Here is a 16,057-nt window from a genome sequence, read left to right as displayed (position 1 = left end):
ACCTGGCATGCAAAGTCCTGGCTTATCCAATAGGTAAAGGTAACTCACGGCTTAGAAGTATTTTAACCTCACAGTTACTGAACCCTGATCATGCGTAAGTTAACAGGACATGGATCAGGAAACAATATATTCTAGAAGAGTTTCTCAGCGTACCTTGGTATCGATACTATACTGGCAACATCTACGGGGGTATGGAAAAGCTCTGAATTCTAACAGATGTCTAGAAATGATTTTAAGTGCTGAGGGTTTAACATATCTGAGAGTGGCAGGCTAGGAAATATATACCGCTGGTAACGGGTCTTCAGTGTGCTTAGTTTGTGCCCCAGGTTTAGAGCCATGGCAAACCGTGGCTCGATGTCCATTTTAGTTGTGCTGCTCTATGCCTGGCTCACCCACCTCTACTACAGTATGTATGTCATTTCAATGAGATGCTTATGTGAGCCATTAAAACGAAGTGCTAGCATTCTTTGATATCTCGGCACACCAACTGAACGGGGAAGGGGCAACTATTTCATAGTCCTCCAATTAATAGTCCCCAGATAATTTTTTTATACTGTATTTACATGCTGATTGAATGTAAAAGTAAATGATTCATTACAGAAGGAGATCTATGTGTTGCTATTTTATAGCGGGTAAACGCATTCCCACAATCAATCTAAATTACATTTCATCTCTAATTGCTGTAGGATCATCATCTCTGATCTTGGTACACTTTCCACACTAAGGAGTCACAGCAACCAAATTGCATTAACGTTGTTATCATACATTCCCACACTATAGTTTTTTTTTTTACGTGCCAATAACTTATACACTGTGTTGCAGTACATTCAAGGCACCGACTTTTAAAAAGAGAAAGAAAAGGATAAAGGGATATCTGCAAAACAGAATTTGAGCTGTAAAATGTCTTGGCTTGTTTTTCTATCCACAGCAAGCAAAATAAAATACACTTAAGTAAAAAATCTACATCTGTAACAATCATACACTCACACAAAGGTACGCCACTTTCGGATATCTTGTCCATCGTTACGTACCTCAAGATCAGATAGTCAATGATATAGCAGACTGGACCAAATAAAAAAAAATAGAAGAGAAAAAATTGGCAAGGCACTAAATTACAAATCTCATGTCAATGTGCTGCGGGTGAAAGCACTAAGGGGCACACTGGCCTATTCATCTAGGTTGACGTGGTCTAATATGACACCAAAAAAAAAAAAAAACCTGAGCTCAGTAGAGCTCGTCACCACTTCGCTCGTTCAGATCCACAGCAATTTTTACTTGTAGAATAGCTGTAGATTCTAGTGAAATCAACAAGGCCTCTGAACAGAAAGTTTGCTAAGTGCTAAACTGTAGAGCTGGCCCAAATTGCCTGTATTTGATATATCTAATTTAAATTTCCTAATGAGCAAATGCCCTGCTGTGGTCCACTTCCTACGTACATTACATTAGGTGTCTACGTAGCAGCCTCTTGTAACCATATAGTAAAGCAGCAGCGCCAATACTTTGGTCTAATGCATTTTAGGACTAAACAAAACAAACTTAAAATGCAGTAACAGTTCCACGAACAAAGAATAGACTGGAATCAATGCCAATTCTGTCCTTATTTGTTGCTGTAAACAATTCAGCTTATTAAATAAATAAATTAAAAAATGATTTCCCATCATACTCTTGGCACGAACGTCCAGCTTAGTAATGAAGCCTTGCGCAGTCTGAACTGCGTGTTCTCTGACGGCAAGTACCAAAGTGCAGTAAACTTTTTGAAATAAGGATGGAAAACATTTCTACGAGAAAGCATTAGATGTACAAAACCACTCCAGTTCCCAAATCATTAATAATACAATAACTTGTTAATTATTTTAGTGCCTCAAAGTAAACAAAACTAGACAACCTAAAGTTATAGGTTAATGCTGAACACGATTTTGTGTTCAAAAACAGAAATAACCAACATGATGAAAAATCCTAGCAGAATTCCAGCGTTTTGTAACAGAAAATATCCCCAGCGGCTGCAGCCATGATCACTTGCATCATTATGCAACATTTCTGGTACCTGCAAGGGGGACAAATGACATCATCAACAACACTACTTTACAGCTGAGATACATTGTTAATAAACAGAAATAAACATAAGTAAGCTTCTTTTAACAACTAGCCATGAAGTCTGTTACATGCCAGAGTCTTAAAATATCTACAATAAGCACATTCCAGATAATTAGACAAAATAACGAGTGAAGATAGACATCCTATACAAAAGAGCTGTCAACATTACCCATTTGCAGACAGAGGATTTGGGCAAAGAACCAAGTTGAACAATACTGCTCTGGCTTAAATACAAATGACATGAATAATTTGCTCAAAAATATTATATTAATCCAACTTTGTGTGTCTATGCTAAGAGCAATAAAAAAGGACCTTAACCCTTTAGGGAAGAGGGCTATTCACATTATAGGGCCATATCTGCTCCATCATTGGCATTATATGCCTTGGCTCAGGTGTAGTTTTTCTATCTCACAATATGATGGACTATTACATCCAAGGCATTAAATGAAGATCTTCTGGGCTGTAACAGTATGTTCACTGACCGCCGTGGTTAATTAATGTTAATTCATTTGGGGATGTGTTATTATCCTACGTATTTTTATAAATCATAAGGCTGCAATAACCTTGGTTACAAGCCATTAGCTATGGTGCTACAGTGCAGTAACCGACAGCATGGGTCAAACAGGACGCCCAAGAAGCAGAATACACTTTGTGCTGAGACAGGAGGAGTCATATATGGACCCAAAAGAAGGAAAATAAACACACTTACCATGTCAACAAACGCCACATACATGAACAGGCCAGCTGTAAGTGCAAAGATCCACATTGACACATTTTCTGCATAATGGCCAATAAGAATTCCAGTTATCATGCCCAAGTAGGCAAGCATGGCAGACAGCGCATTGTACAGCACTGCCTGCTTCACGGTCATACCAGCCTTCAGAAGAACTGCAAAGTCACCTGGGTACAAAACACAAAGGACACATTTTGGTTGGATCATCTCAGCCAAGAGAATATGCTTTTAAATAATCAAAAATATACAGATCTCTTCCATATCTAGGAGATCTCGACCTCGTCAGGCAAATGCCCTAACCCAGAATCTCGACTATTAGGACCTTCATGACCAAAAGCAGTTACACCAGAGCTTGCCATTTTAACCGTATGTTTGTTCAAGCATTCATCTCCTGTATTTAGCGTACCTGCCTAAAAGTAGGGCTTTGGTTTTAAACCCGATGCATCTATAACTCAATATTCATTACCAATAAAATAAAGGAGTGCTACTTTTTAATGTTTCAGAGCCAAAATATTCCCTTACATATATTGCCCTTAAATTTGGGGTTGGTGGGCTGCAAAGTTTTTTTTTATTTTCTGTTGGGGTAAAAACATTTGGGGAACTTTTCACACCTTTTAATGTCATTCCATAATTTCTTAGAATGGTATTGTTTGTTGATTCCAGGGATGTCTTTTGTAACTAGAAGGCTCCCATGATGATGATGATGATGATATACCGACATCACAGTGGTCACTTTTTATTTTTGTAAGAGGGAAATTATTTTCTCGCCCTGATCTCCCCAGCCCTGCAGCCACGCGTTCCGTGATCGCATCAGTTGTTCACCATGAAATAACTAACACCAGCGCTGTCTCTAATACACCGATTGCGAACCTTTCTCTGCTGTCATTGTTGACGTCGCCAATAAGACAGTAGGACTACTGTCTACTACTTTCAAAAAAATAAATAAATGCCAATATATAATTTTTGATCATGTGGTACAAAAAAAAAAAATCCTAGCATAGGATGTCATTGTACCTTAAAGGGTTAAACCATGAACTGGTTATGATTTTATCTTAAGAATAGATGCCTCAATTGTTTTTTTAGACACAAAAACTAGATTGTCAGGTTTTGTTTTTTTAACTTGATAGAGGACATCAAATGATAAGGTGTCCAAAACAATAGGCGGTGGAGTGTTTATTTTCTGCATCAATAAAATTCTGCTATGAAAAATTTAGCAACAGGTCATAACCTGGCTTTTTGTCAACGGATTTGAACTGATTGTATGTTTTGGGGGTTTTCTTTCTACTGAAAATCACAATAAAACCTACATAGTCATGCAAAGGGCCATGCCAGAACCTTTATGTGTATCAGATAAAAGAATGAACAAATATCCATTTAATCAAACCCGACGTGAGAGAACTATGATGGAGAAGAACCACGACTGCCATTGTAAGTCTATTTCAGCATCTGTATTTTTAAACTAATTCTAATCGACTAATTCTTAATTACGTTGCTTATACCGAATAATGGATTCCTTCGAAAAAGCAATAAAAGACCAAACATTCAACTGCTGTAGCATTTAAAGCCTGCAGCCCTTCATATGAAATTTTTAAATCAGATTAACAGATTTTTCTGTGAAAATGCTAACGCAGCCTATTTTAGTAAGAACAAGGCATTCACCAGTACAAAGCACCTCTTTCCAGTTGGTTTCTTACTGGTCCTGGTAATGCACGTAGCATATGACTGTTGGAAGCAATGCATTCCTATACATACTAATCTCTATCCGTCCAGGTAGCTTTTCTTATACAGATTTTCATTTCTATAAATATATATTCATCAGCAACAAGAGAAACATGGAAGATTATTCGGTTAAGGTGCAGGGTGGGGTAAACCGACCAACAAAAAAGTATCCCCATCATTACAGTTTTCTTTGCAAGTCCGCATCTACAATGTATCCTGTATGTCCCCAACGCGTTCTACAAGGGACTGCAAGCCTAGAATGTAAACCTCCTTTAAAAAATAACAGATTAAAACACAGGCTTTCCTTATGTTACATTTTATCCCCTATGGATAACTGCATTTGAAAGGTACGTGTCTAATACAACGTTTCGGTTTATTCTTTTAAGATGTTTATTTTCAAATGGACATGAGGCATGCAGAGGATTTATTTCCAATTGAGTAATAAGTCTTTTAGAAAACTGATCACTTTGTTACGCAATTTCATTTGCATTTTATTTAAAGTTCCTGTTCAGTAAGTTGAGCCCTTGCGCAACCGCTAACAGCAGTACGTGAACTATAGACAACTATTTATTGGGAAGAATGGTTGACACTGGAGATGGCTGCGCTTCAAAAGGCGTAATGACGTTCTTCTAGTTGTAACTGGCCAGGTCCCCCAAATTATTCATAATTATCCATCAAAGCCGTTAATATTAATGTATTATATATTATATTAATGTGTGTTAACCCCATAAAACCTTTGCGAATCTGAAAGGGGACCTAAGGCAGCCCTGGTGAGCCATCATTCATCCACCCCACACCGGTCTCATGCGAACATGTGGGGGCTTTATGAACTGAAGCCTTGCGCTTACATTAAACAATAGGCTTCTTTCATGGTGAGCGAGTTCTGCTGATCTGTCACAGAGATCAGCAGCCTCGGAAAACTAGAAAATATATATAATTGAACCAATTAGGCACTATGGCTGCCTGCTATCATGCCATTTAACCGTTTATTTTCTGTGTGCCTACCCTGCCTCTGCTGTGTGCTGCCGTATTAAGCAATCTGCTCTGTATATTTCAAAAACTATACAATAACCTAGGCACGTGGCGTGGGGTATTTCTGTCATCTGGAGAGGCAGCTGAATACATGTTGCTGATAAAACGTGCAAGAAATGGCAACCAACACAAAAAAATAATAATGGTTAACTCTGGCAAAGATTGTAGGCCAAATGGCTGCATGAGAAGAGGCTAAATGCTCCCAGTGAAATACACTGGAAAGTCTACTTTTCAGAACTATATACTCTGTGGGTGATTTATTGTTTTATTTGTTTTTGATTATCACTACAAACCCATATACTAACTATGAAAATAATGCAAGACTTCAAACAGCAATGCATGCCATTTAATAGCTACAAAGATATATACATTTTTGCATATGAGGGGTTTACAAACTCAGGACACTTATAAGAATATATTTGGGGTACTTTAGTGATAATTACCATAGCAATCCATGTTTTTTAATATATTATTCATACAAAATTTTGGACCATATATTTAAAAGTGGTATAAAAAGAAAGCCTTATCTGAACAAAATGATGTTTACTTACTATGGGTAGAGTAAAAATGAGAAATAGGGATCATAGTTAAACATACTATATGTACTTAATATTTGCAGTAAAGAAGGGGTTAAAGGGATAAGACTATTCTAAATGACTTATTAATCACACAAGCTTAGCGAGATGGAAAATGCCACCTGTTACTCCAAATGCCAAGTACATAGCAACCCTCTTTTACACCCAGTCTACTTTACATACCTAATTCATGTGGCAATTCATGACAGAAAACAGCCACAGACGTGCTTAATCCACTGGATAAACCCTCTGTAAATGCCGCTCCTGTAATTCAATAGGCATAAATTTAGCACCAATAGGCAGAAATAGGATGTCATCGGAATAATATACCGCATCTAACATTCAATTTTTAAAATCATACACACGTTATTTAGAAACGCAAAGAAAATATGCAAAAAACACTTGCTTGTGATACAGTCGATAGAAATTCTGAATATTATACATCCAATGCTTAAGGCCACTTCTCCTTACTTATCCTTTGGGCATCTCTGTAGCCTCTGACACTGTTGATCACCCATTCTCCTGCAAACCCTTCATTCTTTACAGCATCTGTGACAAGGCTCTTCTCCTACGGAACGTCTTCAGCTACTCTGTTTCTCTGATGGGGTGCTTTAGGGATCAATTCTGGGGTCTCTACTCTTCTCTACCAAAACTAATATCTCATTTTTTGGACTCCAGCATCACTTCCAAGATGACAATACACTAATCTAACTTTCTCCTGACCCGTCTCCCTCTCTTCAAACTGCTCCTGGATGACATCCCACTACCTAAAGCTCAATGTAACAAACACTCAGCATCTGGTTATTCACTCATGTCCTCTATTTCCAATATGGCCATCGTTGTCCCACAAGCTACCCAACAGACCACATCCCGCTCTACCTTAAACATTAACTTATATATATATATATATATATATATATACACACACACACACACACACACACACACACACACACACATCTAAAAAAAAAAAAAAAAAAAAAAAAAAAAGATAATTATTAAATACTGAGGTATATACTATAACAATCTATTAAAATAGTAAACTGTAACATCACTACTTTACACAGTATGGGAAGTTATAGACGTTATAAACGACTTTTCTGTGATTGAAGAATTGCATACAGCCTACTAAACTATTGTAAGCAAACTAACTAATACTGTAAGAAGGTAGCAGAATAACCACTTTGCATTGCTACAAACCAGCCAAGGTAATCCTGCAAGTTTTACTTTACTGAGAGGGTGCTAGATAAGCACAACCGCATCCCAGCAGAAGTGGTTGCATTTAATATGGTAGGGGAATTTAAATATGTCAATATTGCAATTTTCTGTGGACTTTTAAATACCACATCAGAAGACTGACGGTGGATTTATTAAATTTATGCCATTGTAGGGTGCAAGGAAATAGTTGTGCCGAAGCCAAAGTGTGCAATAGGTCAGCACACCCTGCCAACACCCTGTAACGACAAAAAGCTAAACCATACTGGGACTTAGGCCAAGGATCAAAGTCACAATGAGAAAACAAAATAAAAATCTGTTTAGGTTTGAAGGCGAGATGCCAATGTTACATATTAAAAGATTAATGGTGTGTGTGTATTTTGAAAAAATAAATCTGTTACACAACAGTACAAAGGAAGGCTTTTTTTTGCTTACCTATGGCTAAGCCGTCACTAAAGTTGTGCAAACCATCACCCATGATCACCATCCAGGCCAACGTGGCAATTCCGGCATCTTTTAGTTCTTCCCTGGAGTAGCGCTGAGAATGGCTGTGTGGGTGGTGGTTTTGGTGATGGTGGTGGTGGAGAATGTGATGATAGTCATGATGATGATGAATCAGATCATCAGACTGACCAAGAGTATCATGGAAATGGGAATGACACTTGTTCTCACAGCCTCTGGATCCATATTTTAGGTAGTCTGCTTCATCATCTGGATGAGCAATCATTATTTCTTCCTCTTCTTCTTCTGGGGCTGTTGGCTGTCGATTCTGGAACTGGGAGGTATCTTGTGTTTCTGTCTCCAAATAACTCTCGTGATCTTGAATTACAAAAAACAAATGTGAAACAGTTTTAATATAAGGTTACTTATATACCGGCTGAATCAGAATGACCACAAATATAAAATCAAACTGAATTGCATTATCGATGGGATACAAAAAAAAAAGTTTCCAAAAAAAAATAAAGAATGATGTAATTTTCAATTAGAAAATATTGCCAGTAGCCCGAGCATGTGAGAAGAAAAGATGTGCTCTCAAAATATTATCATCTGTTTTGACGATGTCAGAGATACTAGGATATACAAACAGCAAAGACACAAATGTTCTGCCATCACTTTACACTGAGCCAGACATTGATGGTGGTACAGCATAACTGCCATCACTTTACACTGAGACAGACATTGATGGTGGTACAGCATAACTGGACAGTATGCTTAGAATTCAAATCTAACAACAATAAATACAAAGTAAATAGTAAGCCAATGACCACAACTGCTACTTAAAACTACATCTAACTGAACCAGCACAACAGTTGGTGGAATTAACTTAGAGTTGAACAAGTTAGAATTTGTATTTTTAAGATTAGGACTCAAGAAAGAGTATATAGGACAGTATTGCATTTTCATGTGCTTTTTGTCTAGTTGCAGAAATAGGGAGTGTTGAACCCTCGCCAAATCTACAGCTGATAAAATATGTTCAGGACATAGGACTGTTATTGAAAGAGCAAAAATGTAATAATGATTATATGATAATGATCCACATGGCTTGTTTGAAAGAAGCTAGTCTTAAACACAGAAAGAAGGCATACAAAAGGTAACTGTAAAATATCTTAAACTACAATGCAATATATGGGGACAATTCAAATTAAATGTGGTTTAGGAGCAATTGTTCTATCAATGATAACATTAACTAAAATGTATGTCACACAACAACTTCAATGGACTTACTAGAGCCGGCATCTGATCCTCCCTTCTCTTCAATATTTGAATGATTGGACAGGTTCTTCTTAATTTCTAATTCCTCTTCATTTTCATTCTTTTTCTGATTCTTAAAGAAATTTTTAAAAAAATGGAATAGGGGGAAACTATTAATTTAAACTACAGTACAGTTTTAGTTAAATTACTCATTTCTGAACTGCTTCATTCTACAAAGCTTTGCTTAAGCCAGGAAAATGACATGTATTAGAAATGCAGGGGGTCTATTAACAAAAGTTTTGCCAAGATTATACTAATGCTGTGGTAGCCGTTCAACCATTGAAATATGGCTTGTCAGGCATCCCGGATATACCTTTCGTAATTAATTTCTAACATTTTTGTTTTATTTGTACTTTTGCACCTCTTATGTTAAAAAAATCCTTTGTTAATTGTTAAGTAACTGTTCCACTTAGACAAGGCATTTATGGTACTGACTTCTAAGCTAAGGAAAAACACCTTAGCAAGTCAGTGCTTTAGTTTTTCTTAGGAAGGTGTAATCACATCAAATAACTATAAATAACAATAAACTTTTAGTAAACGTTTACATGGTAACAACCTATTAGCGTCTGTTTTTGTGTCCACGACAAAAAGGAATGCAACTTGATTAAATAGTGATTTCTGGGAAGTGTGTGGGCATTCAACTGCACTAAGAATGATGTTTGTAATGCGGCATTTTGTTACAAAAGTGTAATAGAAGAAAGCACCTTTTGTTTTCTGTGATACAATTCCAGGAGGAGAGCTATGTGGTGCTTCTAGGCAAGGCTGCAACACTTAGCAATAAGGTGTAACTAGGTATTTATTTGGGAGGAAAAAGTATAAACACTAGCGCATGTCAATAAGCGCAGGCTCCTCAACAAACAATGAACAGACTTTGTAGGGTTCTTAAATATACATTCTTCACAGTTATAACCCCCACATCTCATCCCATTGAAATCAATACACATGTGCACTGTGTCTTGTTAGACCCCTCTGAAGCCCTTGCTAAGCCAACAGTGGAGAATATATCATGTGGGCACAGGCAGCAGGAGACATGTTTGGCTGAACATATCTCCTGCAAACCTGGGAGAGGGGAAGACGCAAATGCATATGTTGTCGAGAACACATATTCAGTGCAGAACTGCACTCAGATTAGACCGTTGAGTGGTGATGGAAGACAATAACACAATCCTTAACAAACATTAGTATTACAATGTAAACTCAGCAGATTCAGAAAAAAAAACTATAAATACTGCAAGAATATTACCTTTTGCTTTTTGTCCTTATATTGCTTAATCAAGGTGATCAAATGCTCCACCAGAAACATCAAGTACAGTCCTCCCAGTGCTGTCAGTCCTTTCCATGTTGCATCTAAATGATCACTTTCTTCTTCTTTGTCATCTACATGGCCGCTTGCATCTGGAAACCCACCATGGCTGTGATGTTTTGAATGCGACTAAATCACAAAAATGAAATTATGACAATGAGATTTACGTTCTTTTGAGATGTCCCTTTTATGTCACAAATAGCTGATGGCTATAACCATTAGTTGACTATTGCCCTTGAGGAGACAAAATGCTTTTTTTCACCCATTGGGCAAGGTTTCAAAAATATCAAGTGAGATACAGTATTCTCTAAATTAACCTGAGGAGGGATTTCATTGAAACCCTATTCTCAAACATGGCTTACATGGAAAAGTAGGTAAAAAATGGGAAGCTTTGCCAGGTACAAACTACATCTACAAGTTGAAGTGAGATTAATACATTTCGATAAAACCTCAATTACGTGTAACTGAGACATATTACTTGTCAGTTTACCCTACAAGAAGGGTAGTGTTAGGTCTGGATACCTCCCAAAAGATATGATCGGATTCTAGTTTATCGTGAACAATTAATAGATATTCATGTATATATATGCTTATGTGATTTGCTTTGTATACAAATATATATGAAATAAACTTTAGAAAAACATACACAAAAAAAAAAAAACTTACATGTGGAAGGAGATGTAAAAAGGCATCTCCACTCAATGTGCCAACCGCTAGAGCCACTAGAAAACTTAATAAGAATTTGAAGAAGACTCTGTTCATGAGTGGTACCAAAATAATGCCCAGCAAAGACAGAACACTGATGACAGTGATTGATATGAAGCCACCAATCCAAGCTGTACAATAGATGAGAAAATAACATTCAGATGCAATACTCAAATAGGGATTAACTTATTAATAGGCTAAACATACAGGGCTGATTACGAAACAAAAGAAATATCATATACACATGGGTTTCCACCAGGAAGGTTAAAAGTTGCCAACAAAAATATGAACTGGGTTATCTATTATGTTGAGCAAAATGGCACAAGTAGATCTGTAATTTTGTTATTTCACCAAATGATCTCGACGTTTAAGAAAAAAAAAATTTCTGCTATGACTCACAACTATTAAAATAACTTAGTATATGTTTTTAATTAAAAGAACAACTTAGCTACTCCAATTTAACGCATGAGAAATATGTACAATATCAGAAGTCTATTTCAGAGCCAAGCGTTCAGGCTGAACATCGAATTCTTACCTACTTTCACGGAATACACGCTAGTTTCGCTCAAAGACATAGCTTTGTCAGGTTTGTGGGCCAAGCAGGACTGCCTATCGATCTGATTAATAATGGCCGGGCAGATGTAGCCAAATTCTGCTTCTCCGAGAAGCACCTGGACGTCCATCCCGTGTGTGCTGAGGATTCGGGAGGCATTCAGACACTGAGTAAAGAAAGATTAAAGAACGATATTAAATGTTATATATTTTACAGACTTAGTAGGTTTCAAAATACAAATACACAGTTTGCTTGTCATCTTCACAAAGCATTAAGCGGTCCATGGAAATGAGCAGATCTCGATTACGGAACATGGATGGGTTTGGAGAGAACGGAAGAAATTGTGAATGCAAATGAAAACACGTCAGCAATTCATATTTTGGACAAAATTGTGAGTGGTTTACTGAAAAAAATGCACGTTCCCCAGTTCAGGAATATACTTTTTAAACTTCTAATGAGAAAAGTTTGGATACACGTCTGGGACAGGGTTAAGATATACATTCCTTTGAGTTTAAGTGTGTATTAAAGGGATTACAGTCCCTGACAGCTTAACTAAAGACAAATGCATATTAAAGTTCTTCGAGATATGAAAAAACACCTAGGCAGTAGAAGCTGCAGCTCCCCACCTCATCTATGGTCTGCCGAGTCCCTCTACTGAAGACCCCCAGCTACATCTGTTGAGCCAGCGCTGAAGAAGAATACAGGTAACTTTATCACATGCCAGGAAATACCTCCTGCATGGAAAACAGCTCGGGGTAGGAAAAGGGATAAATGCCATAGTGGGGGATTCTGCAGAGACCCCCCCAGAAATCTGCAAGGGTGAAACCATGTACATTAAAGGAGCCTCTTAGCTATCACATGCATTGAAGCGCATCTTGATGGCTGGAGTGTCCCTTAATGTGAAAAAGTAAGATTAGCTTCATGTAAAAACTGGAACAATGAGTTTGTTACATGAGCTGCTCTCTCTTTTACATTAGTGTTTAAAGAAGGTGCGCATTAAAATCTATAGGGTGCATTTCTATAACTCAGGCAAGCCTAGAGTAATCTGAGCCCGGGGGCTTGTAAGCTTTTAGATGTATTGTAATCACTTTAATGTTTTACTGGAGGTGATTTTACAGTTTTCTAATTCACTATATTCTTGCGCGATTTGAGATGGCAGCAGATGAACACCGGTTTACGCTCTTACGCTACGATTAGATTTACCAGACCCGACAAGCTAGAAGAAACAGTGGGAAGCAGTGACAAACAAGCAATCTGGAACTATTCTGCATCTCACATTCACTTTGCTTTAGGGTGCAACATTTTGATTTTTTTTTATAACTGTGATTTATGGGTTTTTTGGATTATTCATCTGATTTTGGCTCACACACCACATAGTTTCCCAATTTTAGTAGATTACTCGTGATGTGTAACATCTGTAGGATGGAGCAATAATAAGTTTGTGAAAAGCACACATGTGGCGCGTGTGGTTTGTAAGTCAGATTCAGATGATGGTCACACCATTATAGGCTGTTCCCATACTGGATATCGCCTATGTCCTGCCTGCCTGTGATATACATCCAATACCCTATAGGGGATTCTGCATGCTCCGGACATACCTGCATCCTGACAGTGTACGGGAGCCATGCATTGACAGCACTGACATAATAAGTGTATACAGCGCTGGGTACGTTGTTATCCCCATCTCACCCACCGTGACCCCTTTACCTCTATGTGCTGTGCCCCCGCAGCGACACTGCCAGACTTGCCGCCAGCGCTGTGACTCTCCTCCGCTCTCCCATTGGTCTGGGGACTCGGTGACGTCACGTGTCCCCTGTCAGTCGTCTCCCCCTCACAGGTTTGGCCGCGGTCCGGGGAATGGGGGTGAGGGAGGTGGTGGTGATGATGATGATGATGGGGACCGTGGTGTTTGTGATGGTGAGAGTGCTGCTCGGCCTTCCTGTGAATGCTCCTCAGCCTCTCCACCCCCAGGCTCTTGAGCAGCTGCCGGAAACCGGACCAACTCAGGCTCTGGTTATTATCGCCGTACCGCTGGAACAGGAGCAGCAATTGGTGGCGCTGAGCGCTCGCTGCCAACACGGAGTCTACCAGAGGGGGCACGGGGCTGGAGGACGGCACCAGGCTACTACCGGACACAGAGCTTCCTCCTTGAGGTGGCAGCGTGACGGTGATCGCTACGTCTTCCCCGGTGGTCCTCTGACATAATATGGCGGCAATTAGCAGCCAAGAGAAGTCAGGCCGGTTTACCGGCGGCCCCATCCTTGTAAGCGCAGATTCCGTCTCATCCGCACAATGGGAGAACGAACCGAGACACGAGGGGAGGACACGCCTACGGTGTCATTGTGCTGACACGGAGTAGGGGCGGAGTCAATGCCTGGCGGTTGACCCCGCCCCTTCGGTAGTGTGCCCAGAATCAGTATGATGCTGGAAAACTTTACGGCAGACCTGAAAGACGGCCACCTGCCTGACGTAAATGAGGCTCTATTATTTGGATACAAAACAAAGAATTTGATGGCAGATAAGAACCATTCACTCCATTGAGTTTGCCCATCAGATTCAGGATAAAAGTATGCCTTTTAACCCCCTATATGCCACTCTGCCTCCAGAAATGCTTTATACCCATATATGCCACCCCCTGCATATAGGGGGTTAAAAGGCATACCATGGGACAGAGTGGCTTTAGTTCAAGGAGCTGGGAGGTGTTCTTGATCGAAGGCTTGTTGTCTCATGTTTAAATCACATTACTGTGTTAATCTCTCCCACTAATATTATTTTTTTTAATTTAATGCCAACAATTTTCACAGCACTTAATTACAATACATATATTGAAGGGGTATGAGAAGACTAGAACTGACAGACTAAGACAAACCAATACTTTAGGTGGAGAGAGTCCTGCTCGCAAGCTTACAATCTTGAGTCGGAGTAAGTTCCACTTATCTACTTCCCTCCCAGTAAAGTAACACTTCCTTACATTACATCTAAATCTCTGTCCCCCTAGCTTTACACTGTGGCCTTTTGTTGTAACATATCACCCCTTTAAATAATAAGAAACCTCTCACCCGTACTTTGTTAAATTTAAAATGTATTTAACTATTTCTGTTGTAGCTCCTTTCTCCCTTTGCTCTTTCAAGCTATATACATTGAGATCCCTCCGCCTTTTCTGGGGGTGGATGAATTGCTGGAGTAACCCTTCTCCACCCGTTTGAGAGAGTAAGTATGTGTAGGTGTACAGTGTTATAGCGAGGATATGTGTGTCTTACTGTATGGAGTTAAAAAGTGCTTATGTAAATGTGTTAACAAGTGAGCATGTAATGTTAGTATTTGTAAGTCTATGCTGCTAGGTTATAAGAATATATGTTATTGTATTGTGTTAGCATGAGTGTGTGTTTGTATTTGATGTTAGAATGTGTTAGTGTATGGTGACAGAATGAGTGTGCGCTGTTAGCGTCGGGGATGAGCCTAGGGTTAGTAGTGTGAGGGAGCGAACAGAAGGAGATAGTTTGTGTATGTATATGTAACTGTATGGAGTCAAAGTGAGTAGTTGGTGTTAGAGTGAGTTTGCGTATTAGTATGTGTGCATGTTTTAGTTTTGCATTTATAGAGAGGATTCTGATGCATTTTGGATGGAAAAAAGTTAATTATAAGGTAACACTCAGCCATCATATGCATTAGTGTTCTAAACCATTTTGTAAATAAGAAAAACGACATCAGCTTTGCGGGTTAGTCTGGAGTTCTTGATTCCTGTGCACATAATTTGTTTAACAATTGTGCCTTGCCTGTAATATGAGATCTTTTAAAATAATGTAACACACTTCTCATATATTTATTTGAATTCAATGTTGTGTTGGTGTTTTTATTGTTACAATGTTGCTCTGTGTAGTGTCCTCAGTTTGCCTCACAATTTGCTTAGTTTATTCTAGTTTATTTATCTTGGACCCGCTCCAGCTATGTAGTGTATGACCCAAGGTGCCCTTTGCAGTGGGATTTATCCATGTGGGTGTCAGGCAGTTTAAAAGCAGCATTCACACATCTACCTATTTGTAACCACATTTTAATTAATAGTTTCATCAAATCATAAAATAAAATACAAGTCAAGTAAAAAAAAGAAAAGAAAAAAAGACTCAAGAGAGAAAACAAAGAGCAACCGCTAGTGTGCTCTAAATACCAAAAAGAAGAATATACAAAATCTATAAATTCTGGTGTATGCGCTAGCTCCAAAACAAATAAACAGGTTACAGCGTATAAAAAAATATTTAATAGATGCTTAGTGCATCAATATTTAAAATACATAATTGAACATATAAAAATCAATTGATATAATATACAATTTGCAAAACAAATGTACAAATGCCAGTGACCTGACGCTTTCACCCTCA

At 38.5% G+C, this 16,057-nt stretch overlaps 1 protein-coding gene across 1 annotated transcript; it reads right to left on the bottom strand.

Annotated features, from left to right (window-relative positions):
• Window positions 1–1,762: 1,762 nt before the first annotated feature.
• On the bottom strand, window positions 1,763–14,033 carry SLC39A6 (solute carrier family 39 member 6). Its single transcript, XM_053466693.1, has 9 exons — window positions 13,389–14,033; window positions 11,664–11,847; window positions 11,090–11,259; window positions 10,364–10,552; window positions 9,094–9,193; window positions 7,804–8,187; window positions 6,337–6,417; window positions 2,804–2,994; window positions 1,763–2,044 (listed from the first exon to the last, which is right to left on the bottom strand). Exons 1-9 carry the CDS (start codon window positions 13,938–13,940, stop codon window positions 1,892–1,894), a joined length of 2,004 nt encoding a protein of 667 aa, XP_053322668.1. The 5' UTR covers window positions 13,941–14,033; the 3' UTR covers window positions 1,763–1,891.
• Window positions 14,034–16,057: the final 2,024 nt, after the last annotated feature.

This window comes from Spea bombifrons, chromosome 5, assembly GCF_027358695.1.
Source record: "Spea bombifrons isolate aSpeBom1 chromosome 5, aSpeBom1.2.pri, whole genome shotgun sequence".
NCBI classification, from domain to species: Eukaryota; Metazoa; Chordata; class Amphibia; order Anura; family Pelobatidae; genus Spea; species Spea bombifrons.
This window is presented reverse-complemented; position numbering and strand designations above follow the sequence as displayed.